Source organism: Chinchilla lanigera, unplaced genomic scaffold (genome assembly GCF_000276665.1).
Source record: "Chinchilla lanigera isolate Chin_1 unplaced genomic scaffold, ChiLan1.0 scaffold00001, whole genome shotgun sequence".
Classification (NCBI taxonomy): domain Eukaryota; kingdom Metazoa; phylum Chordata; class Mammalia; order Rodentia; family Chinchillidae; genus Chinchilla; species Chinchilla lanigera.
Window position 1 is genome coordinate 23,138,772 of NW_004955402.1, and position 21,674 is coordinate 23,160,445.

General features: G+C 41.9%; 1 protein-coding gene across 9 annotated transcripts in view; it reads left to right on the forward strand.

Moving 5' to 3' along the window:
* Fhod3 (formin homology 2 domain containing 3) overlaps positions 1–21,674 on the forward strand; it is a 455,934-nt gene that overhangs the window by 316,712 nt on the left and 117,548 nt on the right. For 4 of the 9 annotated variants that reach the window (XM_005372817.2, XM_005372818.2, XM_013510258.1 and 1 more), the window contains 3 exons: positions 15,565–15,666; positions 18,793–19,149; positions 19,532–19,606. The exons of 4 other annotated variants lie outside the window; for them this stretch is intronic. In XM_005372817.2, the coding sequence (XP_005372874.1) occupies positions 15,565–15,666; positions 18,793–19,149; positions 19,532–19,606 (534 nt within the window). The remainder of the gene's footprint in view (positions 1–15,564; positions 15,667–18,792; positions 19,150–19,531; positions 19,607–21,674) is intronic. One more of the 9 variants, XM_005372820.2, reaches the window with a different exon arrangement.

The window sequence follows — 21,674 nt, forward strand, 5'->3', positions numbered from 1 at the left end:
TTTTTTTTTTTGGTTTTTCTCCGGTACCGGGAACCGAACTCATGACCTTGCGCTTGCCAGGCAGGCACTTTTGCCCCTGAGCTAAATCCCCAGCCTCCAGGAATATTCTATGAAGAGAGTGACATTATAGGGGATTGTGTTGATGGCTGACCATGAATTCCCAAAGCAAGTGGAAGACTGCAGCAGATAGAGAAGGTTAAGATAAGTCAGACTGAGGGACACATTGAAGCAGGCGGGGGAAAAAGATCTGTGATGAATCCAGGAGAACTTGGACAGTTAGAAAGGTTACTGCAAGCTGGGATTAATCCCACTGATCCCTTAAGGTCATGGCTCTTAACCAAGGGTGATTTTGCCATCCAGGGGACACCTGTATACATTTTTGGTTGCCATAACTGGAGCAGAGGGTGCTACTGGCATCTAGAATGTAGAGTCAAGGAATGCTGGTCTATGCTACTCAGGATACCTGCTTGTGAAAGACATAGTCTAACATGTCAATAGGACTAAATCTGGGTAACCCAGACTTAGTATGAGATAGGCAATTGGTTGTAATTTTAACCTCTTTGAAATGATAAAGTGGGAATGCCTTAGCTACTGGAAAGGGAGTTTTCTCAGAAGCAGATGGAACTCTGTGGACCTATCTTAAATGTTCATGTGCATGAATAACAAATATAACAAATCAGTTAAAGCACAAGTCTGTAGAAGTATTTCTAGTTAAAAGCTTCATTGGTATTTTCTTTATGAATCTCATGGAGACAGTACTTCTTAGCAAGAAATGAGATATGAAATGTCTTCAACAACTAGCTGGTTACTCTGGGCTACATAGTTTAAAGGAGAATATTTTTTTCTGGTTTTTGCTTAATTCTATTTAGCAAAGTTTTATGCTTTCATAGCAAAGTTCTCAGGGTGTATGCTGAACCCTCTCAGGTACCCACAGGTTTGACTAAATTTATGCTTCTCTCAGTAACCAAATATAACTAGGTCTAATCAGCCTCACATATATCACATTCCAAAAAATCAACATCATGGAATGTGACACCAGCATAAAACAAGTTGGCAAGACAGAACCATGATTATATAACAGAGGTATGATACTCTACAGCCTGGAGGAACAGGAACACAGGCTAATAATTCAACCACCAATGTTCTCTATTAATCCACTGATATTGGCAACCAGTGGTCACAAAGTAAAAACGGAAAATATAAGAATTGCCAGCTTTCCCATGTAAGTTAGATTAGGGATAAAGATAAAAATGTGTGTTGTATATGGCACAGAAATACTCTTTCTAATAAATTGCACAGTGACCAGCATGTAAATAAGGGTCATGAAGGGAGTCAAGTTGTGGCTAGGCTTTGAATTTGTAGTCAGGAAGCCAGGATTTTTGACCTGTAGACATATCTGACCTTTAAGCAGCAGACAAGATATAGCCTGGCCTCAGCTAGACTGTGAGAGGGAGCTAGAGAGACCGTGCCCAAGCAGCTGCATGCTTAGAGGACTGACCAGGGGATAGCTTACCCACTAGCTATAGTGAGAAAGAAGGAGTTTTGCAGGGGTATATTATAGGGGCAGAGTAGAGATACCAGCCTTAGGAACTCAGTCTGTAGTTGGTAGGCGTGAACAGGATTTGGAATCACCATGGTGCTGAACAGAGGGTGGATGTGTTAATGTAGGGCAGGAGAAGTTCCAAGCCTGCCTCCACCATTACAGCCAGGTTTGAACTTACATATGGCCATTGCCTCACAGTAAGTGCTAACTAAATAGCAACTCAACAATAACAGCTATAACAAACCCTAACCTTTGTTGAACATGGAATTATCTGCCAGGCACCATGCTAGTCATTGCAGGTGTATTGACTCCACATTCACCATTACCCATGGTATAGTAGGTACTGTACTGCTGCCATGTGACAGGAGGGAAACTGAGTCACAGGGAGTTGAAGTAATTTGCCCAAGGTTCTTCAGCAAATAAGTAGCAGAACAGATTTTAGGGTTCAGTTTCAGCTTCAGGGTCCATGCCCTCATCATTCTGTTTAACTGCCCTTATTTTTGTGATTCTGTAGAAATAAAACAAATATTTTGAGTGGTTGACAGGAAACAATTAGTGGACACACATGTTGCCTTTTTTATTATTGCTTCTAGGCTTTTTTATATCAGTATATTTAAAAATTGTTGCTTTGTGTTCTATTATATAGATATGCCATAATACCATAATGCTTTTATTCATTTTGCTATTGCTTGATTCCAGTTTGTCCTGGTTCCAAACTTGTGGAAGTGATCGTGCACGTGTGAACATACATACACTCATGGACGTATGTTAGCATTTATACCTTTGTAGGGTAAATTCTTAGGAGCAGAATTTCATGTCAAAGAACACTTACATTTTAAAAATTGGTATCACTGCATTGCTTTTTAAGAAGGCCTTGTCAGCTTCTTCTCCCACCTTAACCCCCCACTGGCCATTTTCCCATACTGTCACCAGCCCTGGATGTTTTTAGAATTCTGAAAAATGAAATGTGGCAACTCAGTGTTTTAATTTGCATCTTGTGATACTACTGAGGTTGTACATCTTCCATCACCTCTGGAAGGAAGTGCTATTGACATTTCATTTTCTGAGTATAGCCTGTTTAGATCTTTCCTGATTTGTGTCCAGAATGTCTTGTCTGATTTAATCAATGTCTAGCTAGCTGCTTTTTATTTTTCATATGGAAAATTTCAGATACAAAAATAGAATATATTCTTCATACATGTAAAATACTAGCTTTTTGATAATTTTACCCTCTCAAATATCTCTCAATTACAGTCAACTCTGTAGCCCTATAAAATGTTTTCAAGTACTGACAATGTTTTGTCTTTTGAAGATGAATTAGATTTGTTGAGAAAGCAAAAATAAATGATTCAGAGAAAATGTTTATTTGAAATTTGTAATCCTAATAAATTATATTGTTTATTGATTTTGATCCTGAAATCATATTTATTTGCTTTTTTGCTCATATGTGGCATTGAAGACTGTTTCTGAGAGGAATTCTGAAAATACTCAGAATATTAACTGTGATATTGGAATGAACCTTCGCAGTTCAACATAACTAATCATTACCTTGGAGTTGGAAGAAGGAAGTCACAGAGAACAGAACTCAGGGTTAGAAGGAAGCCACGACTGACTATCAGTTGTTGGAACCTGAGAAGGAGCAGGGACCTATGCGGCCTTAGCATTGTACAAGCCCCCAGCTGATGCCCGACAATCAGGGGCTCCGAAGGATGATGGGATGAAGTAAGCCAAGCCTTGGGGCTGAGCCCAGGGTGGGAGCTGCAGCGAGTGATTGGAGGGGATATTGTTTTCTTTGTTCCCGCAGGAGTGGGAAGAGTCATTAGCATATGTTCACTAGCCACAGGAAGCAAGTGGGGGAGACTTATTTGGAACCCACTGGGTGGGTGAGCTCATTTGCTCGTATCTCGACAGGAAGGAGACACATTTGGATGTCTAAGGTCTAGGGCAACACCTCACTGTCTGGCGCTTCATGCCTTATCCACAAGGCTTCACTGTCAAGGTTACAGAATTAATTCCCTCGTTATATCCAAGCTCGACAATTTCACAGTGGAGTAGGCTTATCTCTTTTCTGATAGCCATTGGCAACAAGCATCTAATTTGCAAGGAAGAAATACACTATGAAATGGGTAGGTATTATATAATGTTAGCCTACAAAAATCTGCTACTCCAATAACGTGTTTGGTCCTGGCTGGGGTAGGTTTGGCCATATGCAGTAAAGAAGCAATTGTGGTGGTTGAATACAGAGGCATAATCTTCATTCCTAACTCTGTCTCCTTCTGTAAAGTGAGGATGTTGACCCTCACTCTTCTTTTAGGAGAGTGGTAGGAGAGTCAGGGCAGACAGCAAAAACGTGTGCTTTGCCTTCTGTTGTTATTAATCTCTGTGCCCTGAAGCCTTCCTGGGTAGTGTCTAAAAGAAGGTAATTGTTAAATAAATATGAACTGGAGAGAATATTCTGTATACTGGCATCAACATGCCAGATGATTTCACAACAACAAGATTAGCAACCACTGGTACCATGAGTGGCAAGTAGCTACTTGGGAAGATTTATCTGATGGTAACTGATTTGTTTTAAATGGGATTCACTGATGAGAGTGGCGACCCCCTGAAGAGGTATGATTGGAATACAGCCAGTAATTCTGAGATGTCCAAGCATCATCCTGAGTGTTGAATAGCTGGAAACAAGGCTGGAGGCAAGCATGGGCCTGGACATGGGAGAAGCTGTACCAGGCCAAGGCAGGAAGGCATGAGGCAGGGAGACGTCACCTTGGGAACCTCTGATTTCTGGGGCACGACGTGTTTTTAAAACTTCACCATAACCAGACTGCAGATTTCTTGGGGGCTTGGACTTTGCTGCATTGAGTTTGAATATCTATCACGGTTCTGAAGAAGTTAGCAGACCTTTACTCTTACAACCAAGTGGAGCTACTGGTGGGTTTTAAGTGGAGAAAGAGGATGAAAGTCTTGTTTTGACAAGAGCACTGTGGAGGCAGCCAGGAGCTTTGGAGAAAAACAAGCTGAAAGCAGAAAGACCACAACAGGGCTGGAGCAGTGTGCAGGGAGAATGGAAAGGGTGGGATGAGATGCAGGGAGACATGGTTTGTAGGACCATGACTGGATTACACTGTGAAGTCTAAGCTGATTCTCAGGGTTATGGTCTGGCTGAAAGAATATTCAGTAAGCTTTGGGTGTGTTAAGTTTGAGGCATCCATGGGAAAGAGAAGCAGGAATCCCCACAGTGAGTTGGATAGACACTTCTGGAACTCAAATACCTGTAGGTGATGGGTGACAGACAGGCTGTAACCCAGAAAAAAAAACAAAAACAAAAACAAAAACAAAAAAAAAAACAGGTAAGCAGAGATGCGGATGATAAATCCCTGAGAAATAAAGGCAGAATTATCATCTTAAGAAATGGTGATATTGAAACTGTCACCCCTTGCCAAACCAGCAAGAATTTACATCTGTTATCTTCTATTGTGTTCTTAGAGCTCTAGAAGACTGTGATATAAGCTTCCAGCAGGAGACTAGCTGTTCTCCTGGGAGTGGTATGAGCACACTTCAGAGAGAAGGCCTGGTTCACATTCTAGTGGCATCTTTGACTGGTTTCTTTCAGTACAAACTTGAACAATCCATGCACATGTGGGCAGGGAGATCACACTGGAGGCATCTCTCTCCCTATTGCCTGTGCAATTCCCAGAATCCCTTTGGAAGTGGAGCAGAGGCTTTCTAACCAGCATTAAGTCTACTTGATTGAATCTAGTCATGGGTAGAGGAATGAGGTTGTCTTTGCTTGATAGCCTGTGGAGGGACCCTGGTGATAACTCTGCCCTGATGAAGTCTGAAAAAGCAGGGAAACAAAACCTTGAAAATGTAGGTTGAAGGGGCCAAATGTGGCAGCAGAAAAAGAATTCTCTACTGGGCCCAGGTGATGCTGGTGAAGTGTTTTACAAAGGCACCCTTCGGGGACAAGCTTTGGAGAATGGACCCAAAGACAGACCTGGCCTAAGGTCATGCTTGTCTCACTCCATGTGTTCACTGAGCTGATAGTGATGACAGGAGCATGTTCAAGTTGAAAAATATTTGTTGTTTCTAAATTAGGTCATGTTTGCATTTCAGAGACTGGTTAGAATTAACATGAGCCACAATCAAGGCCCAAAAGCATCTAGTGGTGCCCTGCAACATCCATTTCTTCCCCTCCTGGTGGATGTGGGGCTGTGTGGGATAGGCAGCGAGAGTGATGAGGCTGGATGCAAGCTGGTAGACTCCCTGTGCATATGAATCCAGTCAGAAGGGCCACCCATGTTTAGGAAAGTGAAAGAAAAAAAGGAATAATGGCTCCTTCCGGTTCTTAAAGAGAAGAGGCATTGTTTTTCCAGTCATTTATCCTAAAGAGCGATAGTGCAGTATAGTGATTCAGAGCATGGTGGCAGAGCTGGGCTCCCTGGTTTCAATGCTGCCTTACTAGTTGTATGAGCAGAAGTGAAGTCCTTAACCTCTCTGTGCCTCAGCTTTTCATCTGTGAATGAAAGTATGAGTAGCACCTACCTCAGAGGTTCCTGTGAAGATTAAAGGACTGAAACATGTACACTGCCTTGTACAAGAGCACCCGACACAGAAAGTAAATAGAATAAATGACCACAGTCCCCTTCCCCTCAACTCCTGCTGTTCCCCCAGAGAGAGTCTTTGGGGCAGGACAAAGCAAAGAACAGGAATGCCTGGTCCCGAGCCTTGGTGCCCTGCAGAACTCAAGGCAGCCTGGGCACATTGGGTTGGACATCTGCAGCCTTTGATCATCCACAGAGAGCTGCTTCACAAAGACACAATAACTCAGTTAGAAATCCAGAGACAATTATATCACACTTCAGGAATACTCAAGTATAGTCTCCACATCGCCTCAGAGAAATAATTTCATTCCTGAGGTTTTCTTTCAAGCTATGTGGTTCTTGTTTTATAAACATGAGATTAAAAATTGACTAAAGATGAGATCCCATAAGGAAGTGGCCAGTCCAGGCCTGCTGCATGCCAGCACTTATCTCCCAGAGGTCCTTGGACGGGACAGGGCGGTGTGCGGGGTGCTGTGGCTGTGCGCCATGGCCAGGCCTCCTGAGGTGAAATGGATATGACTGGACTTGAGAAGCTGCCTTTCTACATTTTTAAAAACCTGTGCAAGCTTTTTAAAATTGCCTTTCAACTAGAAAGGTAAATACTTTGAATCAGAAAATTGGAAAAAAATTGATATAGTACCTTGGGACCTACCTTTGTTTTTGTGTGCTGGTGGACATGGGTCCATCTCCACGATCGCATGTGACTGTAAGTAGATGAGCAAGGCATCAGTGCTCTAGAGAAGAAGCCACCATGCTGGCTGTGTTATTCCAGGGTAGCATCAGTACTGGCATTTTATGGGCTTCAGTATTTAATTCCTGACTTGAGTTTGTTGAGATGAGAATACTAAAGGAACAGAATCATATTCATTTACTTTGATTTTTGTGCCTACCATATTCTTGGATCTGAAGCTATAATGGTGAACATGACCCTTATGAAACTCATAGTTTAATGAGTTGGTGTGCAAGTGAATATTACAGCAAGCCATTATTGTAGTTGGAGGAGGCCTTTTGCAAGGAGCAAATAAATGGCTATGTGGCAGAGGGTAACATGCTTACAAGGACATACCTGTGCGGGTAACTTGCTGATGTGCATAAGGACATGGGTGGGGATGTTTACTAAAACATCACTTAGAATAACAAAGAACAGAACTGGAGAATGGTGAGAAGCGATGTCTGTCTGCCCATGGAGATGGGAAAGGGATCTGGGGATGGTGGGAGATGGGAGGTCAGGAGAGGAAGGAAAAGTGAAAAGGATCAAGACACAATATGTACATATATGTACCAATTCCCCATGGTGACTGTATTTATTATGTGTCACAAATATATACTAATAAAAAGGGAGAAATATATGATTGGAGGTAAGTTAGGGTGGAAACAGGAAAATGGATGGTGGTTATTAATGCAGAACTCCAGGGAAACTGTGGCAACTGGGACTAGGGCAGTGCTTTTCAACTCTGTAGAATACTAAAACAACCCCTGCCCCTGCCTTACCCTGGAAGAGTTAGACACAATTTCCAACATGTACTGAACATTCACATTTAAGATAATGTAACTGGATGGTGTCAGTGACTAGGCTGGAGATTGTCAGTGTCAGTGGCTGTGGGGAGATGCAGAGGGATTGAGAATATGTGAGAGAAAGAGTCAGCTCTGTGGCTGGATTTTCCAGATTCTCTCTCCTGTACTGGGATAGGCTCAAACCTGTTTGAAACATGGTAGGGACTGCGTGAGTGTGCAGGTCACCATAAAGACAAATGACATTCAGTTCCTTGGGTGATTGTCTGTAGGTTGTTCTGGCCCTTTGCTACTCTTTTTCCTTTTCCTTTTTTGTTTCCTCCTTTGTGTACAGTTCATTCCTTGTGGGCATCTCCACCAGTAGGCAGTAAAGCAGAGTGTAAATGCTACCCAAATAAATCCATGTGGTTACGGGTGGTAGTTGGAGGGCATGACTTGAAGCTGTAGAGAACAGAAAATGAGGTTGTTGGGAAGAACCCCGGCTGAAATACTAGATTTGGGGTTTATCTCTACATGGCAATTATCTGTAGCTGATTACCGTATTAAGAGTTGATTGTGGTGTGTTCAAGTCCAAAACATGTGAAAGGGCAATTAGAAGTTCCAGGATCAAACTGAGTCATAAATTAAAAAGGTATTACCGCACACTGATACATGTTTGGCCTCCTCGTGGTGGTTACATTTGATATCTGCTTCTCACATACACACATACCACATCACCTTCATTTCTAAGAGACTTCTTCTCCAGTATTCTTTTCTTCCTATTGGCAAAAGGGATGAGACAGAAGATAAATGAGAAGAACCGTTACTGGCTGAGTATCCCTTATCCAAGATGCTTAGAACAGAAGAGTTTTCAACTTCGTATTTTTCAGATTTTGGAATATTTCCATTTATATAGTGAGTTATCTTGGGTAGAGAACCCAAATGTAAATGTGAAGTTTATGTTTTGTATACACCTTATACACCCAGCCTGAAGGTAGTTTATACAGTATTTTTCATGCACCTGTGTTTTGACTGAGATCCATCATACGAGGTCAGGTGTGGAATTTCCCACTGGGGAGATCCTATCAGCCCTCAAGTACTTTTGGATTTTGAAGCATTTCAGGGTTCATGTTTTTGAGATGAGGGATGCTCAATGCTGTTTGCATTTAAAAACAAGACTGACCAGAAAACACATTAGATCAGTAATTCTACAACTCTGGAAAGGAGAGTACATGAGAAAATATTTGATGTCCACACAATTTCATTTCCTCAGCTGTAACAGACCATTAGAGCTGAATGGTCAACCATGGTCTCAGGATATGAGATCAACCAAAGTCTCAGGACAGATTCAAGCCACACCTGAGGCAGGTTCTTTGAAGGCCATTAGCCTGAGGCTGCGGTCAGAGTACCTGCTGTTTCTAAAAGTTCTTGGAGAACTGCAAAGTACCTTTATTACAGTTTCCCTTCTGCTCTCTCAGAACTCTCAGGGGCATTTAGAGCAATTAGCTGTTCTCTGAGGCTGAAAACAGTGTTTTTTACTAACATGTTTTCTTAACACAAAATCAAGGTATACATAAAAGAATGTGGAAGATGCCTCATGGTCTCTAGCTATCACTGGATTAATTTACTTTACACCCAAATAAATCTGGAATTCCAACTACTAATTGTGTGGTTTTGCCCCCATCACTATTTACGCTCCTCAGAATTAAATCTGTTGTATTAAACTTGCATTTCAGTAGTAAAAATATGTGGTTCCATTAATGTTTGATTAAAAAACAAAGCAAAATAAGGTCTCAGGCACTGAAGTGCTGGCCAGTAGTTCAGCTTCTTGGGTATGTTCAGGATCCATGTACTGTACATTATGCTCCTTCTAAACTGCATGCTACAGGGACAGTAAATACTTTACTTTCTAACCCTGGTCTGTCATCATGGAAACATCAGCGCAATAGCTGGGCTCTGTTAGATGCCTTTTCTTTCACTTGGCTGGTACAAATCTTTGAGGGAACTTTTATTATATCTGGTGGATAACAGAACTCTATTTTTAAATGAAATTATTGCTTCGCTGGGTCAGATCTTCACTGTAACTAAGATTACTAATTGGAAATTTTCAACCTTATCTTGGGCCTTGGGTAACCTAGAAAGAGCCTTGAAGTTAACAAAGTATGAGTCACTGAGAGGTTAAATTGAAACTACAGTTTAAGTATTTGGTAACAGAGTGATGCAAAGCTAGCCTAAGGGGGCACTTTCCTTGTCATAAATTTAGTTAAATATTTCTATGAAATATTTTTTCATCTAATTATGATATAAGTTGTATGCATTTTATAGAACTAAGTGAGGCATTTGAAATGTCTGTAAAATCTCATCTTTTCCTGGATCAGTTCCTCCTGAATTTTGCTCTGACGGTACTGTGGATGTCTTTTCAGGGCACTTAGGTTTCCAAGGTTGGATAATTCCTAGCATAATTAGTTGTGTGTCTTCTTTCTTTCCAGATGGTAACACAACATTGGGAACCTTTTTTTTTTTTAACCTCTATGGTTTTGCACGTAATACGTGCTCAATAAAACATTCATTAGCTAAAGAAAGCTAGAGCCCTTGCCTTATAAACTGCTCTGTTTTCTTAAAAAATTTTGCTTTATTACCTACTTTTAAAATATGTTAATTGTAGAGGTTTGGATTAATCATATTCCTTGGTTCTTGGTATGTTGTAATTATTGATCTGTGTATGGCTCTCTTCTAGTTTATTTTGGTATATTCACTTACTAAGAACATAATGAGATTATGGTCTGTGTAAAAACAGTAAACCATTAGCCCTAACTTAGATCTAACCATGTGTTTCTCACTCTCTCATCCCCAGGCGTGGTAGCCAACAGTCTAAATATGTGTTCATTATCATCTTGGGAGGATTGTTTTGTTTTTATTTAAAGGTTATCACACATATATGAATAACTAAACAATATAGAGTGTTGACTTTTTAACTTTATAAAGAAAAAGGTGCCATGCCATGTGTTCCTTCCAAGCCTTGCGATCCTCGTTCCACATTGTGCTTCTGATGCTTGTGTTGCCATGTGTAGCTCACAGTCTGGAGTTTACCACAGTCACTTTGTACTTCTTCCTGTTGCTGAGCACGTGGGTCATTTCCAGCTTTTGACAGTTACATAGTGCTGCTGAGAGGATCCTTGCACCTGTCTCTCTCCAAACCCTTGGGCCCATCTGAAGGGAAGGTTTCCTAGCCTTGGCACTGTTGACATTTTGGACCTGATAATTCTTTGTTGTGGTGCTGCCCTGTGCATTGTGGGATACTCAGCAGCTCCCTGGCTTCTACCCACTAGATCCCAGTCACTCCTCTTCCACCCAGCTGTGTCAACTGCAAATGTCTCCAGACCCTGATACTGTCTGTCCCTTGGGGAGATGGGGACAGAGTCATCCTGACTCAGAACTGTTGCCCCAGGTAGCAGTGCCACTTTTAAGTCATGATATGAATGTTTAGCTTTACAAGATAGTGCCAGTTATTTTGCCAAAGTCACTATACCTCTGCACATTCCTACCAACAGTATAAAAGAGACAACTGGCCTACATTTTCTTCAGCAGTTGGTGTTGTCAGACAATTTTGCCAGGTGGGATTAAAATGATACCTCATTGGGGTTTTAACTTACAGTCCCCTGACCTCCAGACATTAAAATAAGTTTTGTACACATTTATTGTCCGTGCTCATGTATTTTACCCATTTTTATACATGGGGCATTTATTTTTTTAATATTTTTATATATTGTTTTATGAATTTATGTCTGTTAGATGTAGTACAAATGCCTTCTCCTAGTTTACTGCTCAAATTGCATAGCTCTGATTGCTTTGATCCTAGAATATACCTCAGTGCTCCTTGGATGGTGTGTCATGCATTTGAAACAGTTCAACAATACTCATTTTCCCTTTTTGTTTGTCTTTCTGAAGCATAAGAGATATGACATTTGACTGAGACCCGAATTTGGGAAAGTTAAATTGACTTTGATGGGAACTATGCGCTATACAATTGGTCAGACTAGGGCTCTGGCTTGCTTTTCTGAGATGAAAGGGTGGCTTCAAATCTGGGATCGTTTGTGCTGTAAAGGAAAATACCTAATGGGTTAGGACAGGCTTATGCCCAAGAGTAACTCCTTATCAATTAAGAAAAAAGAAAAAAAAAGAAAAATCCTCACAGAGGTATTTGAAAGCCAGACGCCAAACACCCAGAATTCCTCAGTACAAATATAAACAACTATAAACAGTTATACTTAAAAGAAAATCCAGCCGGGGAAAAAGCAAGATTGAGTCTTTTTCAGTCTGAAATAATACTGGCATAAAAACCATTCTGTTGGGCTGACTTCATTATAGGCTGAAACTAAATGAAACCAAACATAGGAAGTCCTGGGCCCTGAGAACAGGGTATTTTCTTCTCCACCCTTTCCTTTACAGGGCAAGGCTAGTGCTTTGCTCATGGGCATCCTGGAAATGGATCCTCCCAGGGAGTCACTATGATATCTGCCCTTGATCCTGCCCTACCATTTGTGATAGCAAGGCTATCTCACACACATCATGTGAAGATTTAGTGTGGAATTTAAGTGTGTGGAGTCCAAAATGGAGTCAGTTTGGCATGTAGACCAGAGCAGCTGTCTTCACACATTTGGACACTGCTATGTGGTGGGGAGAAGGATCAAGAGACAGAGCTAACGTAGCTGGAAGTTATAAAAGGGAAAATGTTGCCGTCTATGGCATGGAACGCTTTGCAGAGTACTGTACCTTCTTCCTTTGGGAATCAGAGTTCTGGGTGTCCATTGGTGGTGAGGGTAGAGATTTCCCCAGAGGCCTTGAAGTTGCTGATAACAATGTGATCAGAGGTAAATAGCTAAAACAAACTGATTCGCTTTTTATATATATGCCAGGTCTTTTCAAAGTGCCTTTGCATATTAATGCTATGCTCTTAGGAAGCAGGTGCTGCTACTACCCCATCTAGGGATGAAGAAAGTGGGTCCACATTTGGTTGGCTACACAGCTCCAGAGTGGTGGGGCTGGAGAGCAAACTCTGGCAGCCTGGCTTCAGAGACCTTCAGAATCCATCTGGGAGAGTGAATGGAATCAACTCCATTTGGAGGGTGCGCTTCAGTGTTTTCTTTTAAGGAGGAAAGGCCCAAGGTAATCAAGGTGGAGGGCGTTCTGGGTAGCAAAGAAATGATAACATCTGTGAACTTCTCATTGAGCTGAAGGTTGCAGGGACAGTGTTGAACTTGGTACTGTGGAAGAATGTGGGGGCAGAAGGACCAAGGCTTGTGAAGGGCGCTGTGTGAAGGCTGCTGTGTCAAGCCAGAAAGGACAGAGCCATGCTTGTCTGGGGCTTCAGGTACCATGGAGAGGAGGGGGGATGCTGTCCTCACTCTTCACTGGCCTCTTTGCTTCTGAAGGAGGCAACCCCAACCCTGGATCCCAAGACATGTGACTGAGATTGTGTTACTACTTCTCTCTTCCTTCCTGCCACAGCTGATCAGTCACGAAGTTCAGCCCCATCTTCTGCTTTAAGCCTTTCCAGATCAACATCTTCCTCCTTAGTTCCACCTTTGTTAACCTAATTATGCTCCCAGTTCTTTATTGCCCAACCTTGATTCCGAAATTTAATAAGCACATTTTAAGGAATGAGAATTATAGACCAGAACCTAGCTGTATGAGAAGACCAATACATCATAAGGAAGTGAGTCTTTATACTCAGTATGCAAAGTTGGCTTGACATTTTAAAAATACAGTCTTTTAATTTGTTATAATTTCAGAAAAGAAAAAGATGGATATCTTGATAAACACAAAAGCATTTGACAGTAGACATTTTATTATTAAGATCTTGAGATAAAAACACATTTTTTAAACAGAACAGTAAAAGCACTAATCTGCAAACAAAGCAAGATAATTAGGACCTCATTAAGGACTTCTACTCACTGAAAGACATCAGGAAGTGAATAGAAAGGCAATAAACAGAGGGAAGAGAGATTTTTAACACACACAAATGCCGTAGGATTTGCATCCAAATTATATATACACCCTTTAAATCAAAATGAAAAAGGCAATCTGGTTTTGAAAAAATGGGTGAAGTACCTAAGCACCTCAAAAAAGAATATCCAAGCAGGCATTAAAAGTAGGACAGTGTGCCAACCTTATTTATCAGAGAAAGCAAACTAAAACCACAGTGAAATGCCACTACACAGAAATCGTATGGCAAAAATGAAACAAACAAAAATATCAAATCTCAGCAAGCATGTGGAGCAACCAGAGTGCTCATTTCCTACTTACAGGAATTTAAATTAGCATGACCAGTTTTTTAAAATAGAACTTTCTAATAAGGGTGAAGTCATGCATACTTTATGACCCCCCCAGTTCTGGCTTTAGATACACTCTGCAGAGTCATACATTCACATTTTCACCAAAAGATGTGCACTGTAATGTTCATAATAACACTATTCAAGATAACTGAAAAGTACCTAAATATCATCCACAGTACAATGGACAACTAAATTTTGGTGTATTCATAGAAGACAATAATATATAACTAAGAATACTTGCTCTTTAAATGCACACAACAGTGTGGATGAATCCCGCAAGTTTGATGCTGAACAAAGGACACTAGTCCTGGTATTATTCCTATTAGAGAAAGAAGAAAACCAAGCAAAACTACCTAATGCTAGTTGATGTAAGATGGGGAAAGGAAGTAATGTAAAGGACAACTAAGTGGATGCTGGCTAGAGGAGTATGCTTGTTTTGAGAAAATTCAGTTATTTGTGTGACTTTCTGAATATATTTGATAGTTCAGCAAATGGGAAAAGCAGAGCTATAGACAGTAGTGCTAGAGAGTTAAAACATCTTGGCAAAATGATGCCAAAGTGAGAAACAGTGATTTCAGACAGAGGGCCAAAAGGTGCTGGGGACATTTACAAAGGAGAATTGGAAGGCTTTGTGCACTTGAAGGAGAATTTTAGTGGGAGGGTGGATGCTGGCTGTGGTAGGAAGAAGGGGTGGATTAGTTCTGTATGATGAGGTCCAGGGTATGAGGGGCTGGTAGGAGAATAGGCAAAGGATGCCGGAGTTCAGAAAGGCAAGGGATTGAGGAGCCCGGCAGGGCTTTGTGCAGCTGTTCCCTGTGAACAGTGATATAAATCAATGTCCTCAGGGTTTAGAGACCAAAGGAAGGTAGTGATCCAGTTATCAAAGTCTCTAGTCTAATCTTTTAGTTGTAAGGGCAAACTCTCACTTAAGCTACCTTAAGCAAGAAAGAATTTATTATCTTCCATCAGTGGAAGGCCTAAGTGAAGCTTTAGAACTGCTGGATAGAGGCACTACAAGAGTCATGGGAAGTGCTTTTGCCTTCCTATCCCAGGGGTGACATGATTAGCTCCATCTGGAACAGGTACCACTTGAAGTAAAACCACTCGCTGATGATGAGGAAGTGGCTTGTGGAAACCATATATATGTCCACCATGGAGGTTAGACAGTGCCACATTGGTGTGACCCTCCATGATTTCTAACCAGAGGGATGCAGTGAAGAAGTGAGGGCTCTGTGGTTGCCTCAGGAGCTGGTCATCACCAGGAACATTCATAGGATGATTCTGTGTGAAAGCAAAAGCCATAGATGCGCCCTGCCCAAGGCTACAGTCCTCTGAAGAGTACGTGGGCATGCAGGGTGGCATCCAGGCAACTTGACAAAGAAATATGACCTATTCTGGGTTATGGCATCTCTTTTCCATGCTTAAAGTTCCTTGTCTCAGAACTGTGTGCTATATGCTAACAGATTGACAGTACTCCTTTTCATTTCAGTCAGCTGGGGTTGCTTTTTGTTTTGTTCTGTCTACGTGTGTGTTCATCTCGCTTTTCCATCTTGTCTCTGTGTGCATTTCTCTTTTCCTGTCCTCGTCTCAGGGATGAGGAGGAGGAGGAGATTGAGGAAGAGGAGCAGCCAGTCACGGAACCCAATTCAGAAGAAGAGAGAGAGGACGAAGCCCAATGTCAGGGCAAGGACAGGTACTGAGAGCTGGACCCTCGCAGGCTCACACCAAAAGCTGGATGCTTCTTAGTAATGAATAGTTTGCTGCTGCCACCTTTTTAGCTGATCTCCTCCCTCCTCCACCTTTTAGAGATCTCCTCCCTTCCTCAACAGCTGGCACTAGCAAAGTTTCACTTACCCTGTCCATAGAGCCACAAGATGGCCAGTCTTGTAGAAATAACAGCATGCTTTCATTTGAGATCTTAATCTTTAATTCAAATCCTGCTTTACTGATCACCCAACTGGTTTTCTTCTCACTGTTCCCCTCCCTCCCCGAGTGCTTTAGCTCAGCCAGATTGATGGTGACTAAAAAGGCTCCTCTCCACTAAAGAGTTTAGACCTTTCAGCATTGTTGTAAAAATCTCATGGGACCTCTTTTTCCTGCTCTTTGCTATTACAGCATTAGCTAAAATGATTATGTAACTACTATATTAATGATTCAAGTGTGTTTTTAATCCAAGTGGAGCAGAACATATTCCACTCTGCAAAGGGCAGAAAATTTTATGTCCAGAACAACTACCCTAGCTGTGTAGCCCTTTGGGGCATTTGCTGTCTTCTGCTCACCTCAGTAGAGTATATTCTTTCTGTCTTTAGTCAGTGTTAACACATTCCTTGGCTTGAACCATCAGTGGTCCATGCATAACTGTGTCATTGTGCAATTTGCACCACCCAATGGGATTGTCTCATGTCACCTAATGGGACAGTCATGCATCACCCGCTGGTGGTTCAGAGCTGCCCAGCAGCATGCCATACAAATTTTGGCCCCCTCATGAATGTGTTAAAAGACACAGCTACCTTGTGGAACTTTGGAATTTTATAGACGTTTCCCCCATATGATTTATTTTCAAAAATTAAAAATGCTCAAGTACTTTCATTTTTCAGTGTTCAAAAATGTAAAATTGAAGAGTTTCCTTATTTAATTGATTGCCACTGCACATTGGCACCTTCACTGTCATTTTTTTTCTATACATAGGGAAAATCAAAAGGATTTTTGACGAATTAAAATAACATCTTGCAACTTCAAAGTTCCCAGGGTACTTTGCTGTTCATGCTTCATCTTCAATCATCTATGTGTGTGAAAGTCTTCATTTGACATAATGAGTCTCCCACCATTGCAAAGGGTCCTAGAATCCTCTCTGTACTAACAAAGTGATGATTGCCTTTACAAATCCCACTACTATCCACCTTTGGAAATGTCTGCGAAGAAGCTAGCAGGATGCTTAGAGAGGAAAGGAAGGAGCCGATGATGGAGAAATAGCCACACAATGCAGAATGAGAGAAGGGTCAGCATAAAACTGAGCCCCTTGCCCTGCTGATGTGCATTGTTTTCTGTTAGTGATAGATTAGTTAGCGGTGTTCTGGGAAGGAGGGAGTTTGGCTGACAGTCCCAACTTAGGCTGAAAATTAGCCACATAAAATTATTCTATGGACTCCTAATAAATACACTGGTTATAGCTGTAGTGTGCTTAAATGTGCATGTTTAGTCCCAACCCCTTAAGCTAGTGGTGGCAGCCCTACAGCACTTGTGCTGCAGCCAGCTGTTTTGTTTTTTTTTTTTTTTTTTTTTTTTATCACTGAGTGCTCTAAAAGGTTCACCATCACTACCTTAAGCCCTCACATATTCACACCATTGGCACCAAAAGACAAGGTGAAAGAATCTTGCTAGAAAGGGCAACTTTTAAAGTCATCGCCATTGATGGTATGATATCTTTATCTAGGATTGTTATTTATACAGATGATTACTTCTCTTAGGAACTAAGGTGTCTCTAACTATACAAACTGATAGTGGAAAGCATTCTTCATCAGAGGGTCGTTAGAGCTTCCAGTTTAAGGAAATAAAAGTGTGCATATTAAATGAAGAATTTAATCTTGACAGTATTCATTAATCTTAGTCCGGATGTTGATTGTTCTCCAGTGTAAAACTACGAGGCCTTATCTCCAGGGTTAACATCCGCTCTGCTGCCCTTCCTGCCAGCTTCCATGTAGTGCATGTTCCCACCTGTACCCTACCCTGTGCTGCACGCTATGCAGAGCACCCTGCTGCATGGCCTCGTGCAGTCCTCCTGTCTGCCGTGGAAACTGCTGTGTCCCCTGTATACAGGCAGAGCTTTGAATCTGAAGCAGGAAACAGTTCCTATGCTGTGTCCAGATGGGCACAACTTGGAATTGAGATCTCGGGGGAAGGGGCTGTGGCTTTGGAAATGCAGAATGTAGCATTAGTTCTCAGGTTATAAAGGAGTGTGTAGAAGTACCCAACTATCTAAATCTAGTCCCCTTGAAGATACAAAGCTTTTTTAATCTAAAAATTTTTCTTGACAAATAACAATTGTGTAAGTTTAAGTTGTATATATTTAATATAGCATATTGCTTTGCCATGTCTGCATATTGTATAATGATCACCATGATCAAATTAATAAGCATGTCCAGCAGTACTCATAGATGCCATGCCTGCATGTGAGAAGACTTTGTGACTGTAGTTGTAGGCTTGTGAGAAGAAGCCCAGAGGCTGAAGGTTAGTGATGGGCCCAGAAAAAGTGTAAAATGATAAATTTGTCTTCACTCCGTTTTTGCATTCCTCGCTGGCATTTCCTGTCCTTTTCCTATATCTATGCCTGCTTTCAAAGAAAGCTTTGAAAGAGGTTACAAAAGAACCTGGCTTTTTTTTTTTTTTTTTTTTTTTTTTTTGATACTTCAAGGCTGGGATTTTCAGAAAGAGGACAAATCCTCTATTTAAGAACAAGAGATGAAATTCTAATTATGAAATTCCAGGGACCTGCATAACAGGTGGAGAGAAACCAGGGGAGGCAGGAGGTGGATGCAGGAGAGTCTGCGGGGTTCTGGTGAATTTCCTCCCAGAGGCCTTCATCTACTGAGAGGCCAGGTGCAGTGTGGGAGAGGCTTCCTTGTAATCTCCAAGTCTTAGCTTTAGACCAGCAAGTGCCGGGGACCAGGACCCACTAGGCACTTGTGCTGCAGTTCAAAGACTACAGCGGGACCTGTAGTCAGTGCTACATGATTGACTTGATATGTTTCTTTCTCACTCTCCTAACCTTTTCTTCCTCTCTCCCAAATCTCTTTTCTTCTCCTCTCTCCTGGGCCAGCAGGAAGGCCAGCCCAACCCCCGAGCAGAGTCCCACTGGGAAGGTTGTAGCGCCTGACAGCTCTGCCCTCTCAGGCCCCTCAAACGTCAGCTTGCAGGGAAAGCAGTTTCTGGCCAGCACCGCCCCAGGAAACCCCCTGTGCAGTGGGTCTACCAGGCCTGAGGCCCCCCGGCCAGCCCTCTTGTCACCCCCAAGCATGGCCTCAACCACTCGACCCACCTCCTCCACACTGAAGGTGTCACCAGCCATAGAGAAGCTGCCCTACGTGCCCCACAGCCCCTTCCACCTCTTCTCCTATGACTTCGAGGATTCTCCCTTATCCACCAAGGAAAAGGAAACAGAGTCCCAGAAGGAGAGCAGGTAGATGGGCTCGCTCCGAGTCTGTGTGACGTTAACCAAGTGAAGAGAGTGCGACATACTAACTGCATCCCATTGCTTTCCTTCTGCTGTGTTTGTGTGGATTTAGGTGGGCAGAGGGTGGCTGTGACCTAAACTAACTCCCTGACCCGTATTTAGATGAACTGCAGAAGAAAACTCACCCATGTGTACTAAGATTTTCTGTTTTAATGCAACTTACTGATAGTGGATTTATAGACCTAAGGTCTTGAACTACGATCTGTCAAAATCTAAATGTCTTTTACCCTTTCACCTGGCATGGGATCTTTCTGACCTGCAGAGTAGCATCAGGTGTTTTGCCCTCTTTGCATGCTATATGGTGTGGGGGGTTTTCCTTTTCTCACAGCTCTCCTGACTCTGTCCCTTTGGGCACACATGCTGCCTCCGAGCCTTACAACTTCCGGTCCTTCTCTTCTAATAGGTAGGTGCCTTGTTACTGCTTACTTTCAATTTCCTGCTGCTTTCTGCTTTGTTTTTTTAACTATTTTTTTTTTTTTGTACCAGGAATTGAACTTGGGATCTTGCACTTGCTGAGCAAAGCACTGTGCTGCTGAGCTATATCCCTGGCCCCTGCTTTGTTTTTTAATATATGCATTTTATTCCTTAAAGATTTCTTATCAGTGATCCTGAATGTAATTCTATTATTTAAGTCTTTTGATAAGAAATCTCATTGGCAAGAGAGGTGGAGGAAGGTATGCAAATGAGTAGAGGAAGTTTAACTGGTGCTTGTTTGCTATGAGTGACTGTCATTCGGCCGTTGCCTCGGCCAGGGGCTCTCTGCTGGCAGGAAATGTATGGTTTGTATGTTTTAAACATTTAATTGTCCTCAATGGATATTTGATCATTCTAGTGACCACCACATCTTAGAATAATAATAATAACTAACATTAATTGAGTTATTATTAATAATAATAACTAACATTTACTATGCCTGTGTTTTCCATTAAATTAATACAGCAAAGTATATTATTTAATGTTAAAAAGTAGGTTGTATTACTAGCCCTTATTTACAGGGAGGAAAGTGAGGCACAGAGAGGCTGTGTAAGTAAGTTGACCAGAGTCAGCTAAAGAGTGGGGGAGCAGTGTCCCTCTTGCGCAGCCTGCTCCAGAGGCAGACCCTCACCTGTGTATTGTGCTGCTGCTTGCCTCAGGCAGTCTGTCACTCTGTCTTCTGGGCTTGCCATGTCCCTGCCAGGGCTCTCCAGGCAGGTGCATGTCAGGCAGCTTGCACCAGAGCCTGTGTCTGAGCCAGGGTGGGGCAAAAAGCTACACATTATTTAAAATGAAACCTTATAAAACTGGAGCCTGATAGGCAGCTCTTTTATATCATGCAGATGGCTAGTCTCTCTGGGTATCACAGCTTCCATCTAATAGATTAAAGAATTAATCTAGGATCTATCTGTAGTCTTCAACCATTTTTTGCTTACATACAAGAATTCCGAAACTTCCCTCAAAGTCTTAAGTAGCCCATCTAAAGTTTCTTTTACTATAAGTTTAAATTGCTATAAAAGGGTATAATTTGTCTATTTTATATGTATTTAAAAATTTACTTTCGTCAACACCTTGAGGCTTCAGATGTAACTGATTCTGTTTTGAAAATACCTACGTACTCCTACCTGGCAAAGCCAGCCCTCAGTCAAATCAGACCTAATTTCCATTCAGAGAAAGTCTGGCTTCATGTTTCAATTCAAATAAACTCAACTGTGTGTTGTGACACTCCAGGGACTCATTCTCAGGTAGGTGGGGAGGGAGATGGAGGTCAGATATAAAACCTTGCTCTGTGTTTGTTCCTGGGTGGACACCGCACCACCCTCTTCCTGCTTGCTATTTCCTCTGGAATTCCCTCTGGAGGAATGCTTTCCCAGCTTGCTTTTTCACTGGGCACTTGGAGGCTTTACAAGGCAGTGCCCACATTGTCTCAGCCTGCTTGACAGTGCTTCGCCTTTCTAAATGTGACAGATGAAGAGGCAGGAAGGTGGAGGAGGGGATCCTTGGAGCAGTTCGAATGGATCCATCCAGAAGAGCCATACTGGAGCCTGCAGATCTGAAAATCCATTTCTTCTAGTTTCCATGATGGCTTTGTACTCCTCTGGGAGTAAGGGCTGAGTTTGAGTGACTTGACACTGCAAGTGCAAAATCCTGGAATTGTTGTGACCTTTCATACAATTTTTAGGGGTTGAATTCAACATAACTCTTCTATCCTCCAAGAACAGTATCTGTGCAAGTTAGGAAATGTGTCTTGGACTGGAAGAAAAAGATCTCTGCAATCTCATCTTTCACAGTAGGATGTTAGTCTGTGATGGTGAGCCTAGACTTTCTGGCAGTGGTCTCAGCCTCCGGTGGGGCTTTCCTGGGCCTAGGTCCCTAGTTCTTTGTCTCTAACTTTCACTACTCTATATGGTTTTGGGGAATTGGACCAATAGAGTCACATAAATGTTACAGTTCAGCATATATATATATATATATATATATATATATATATATATATA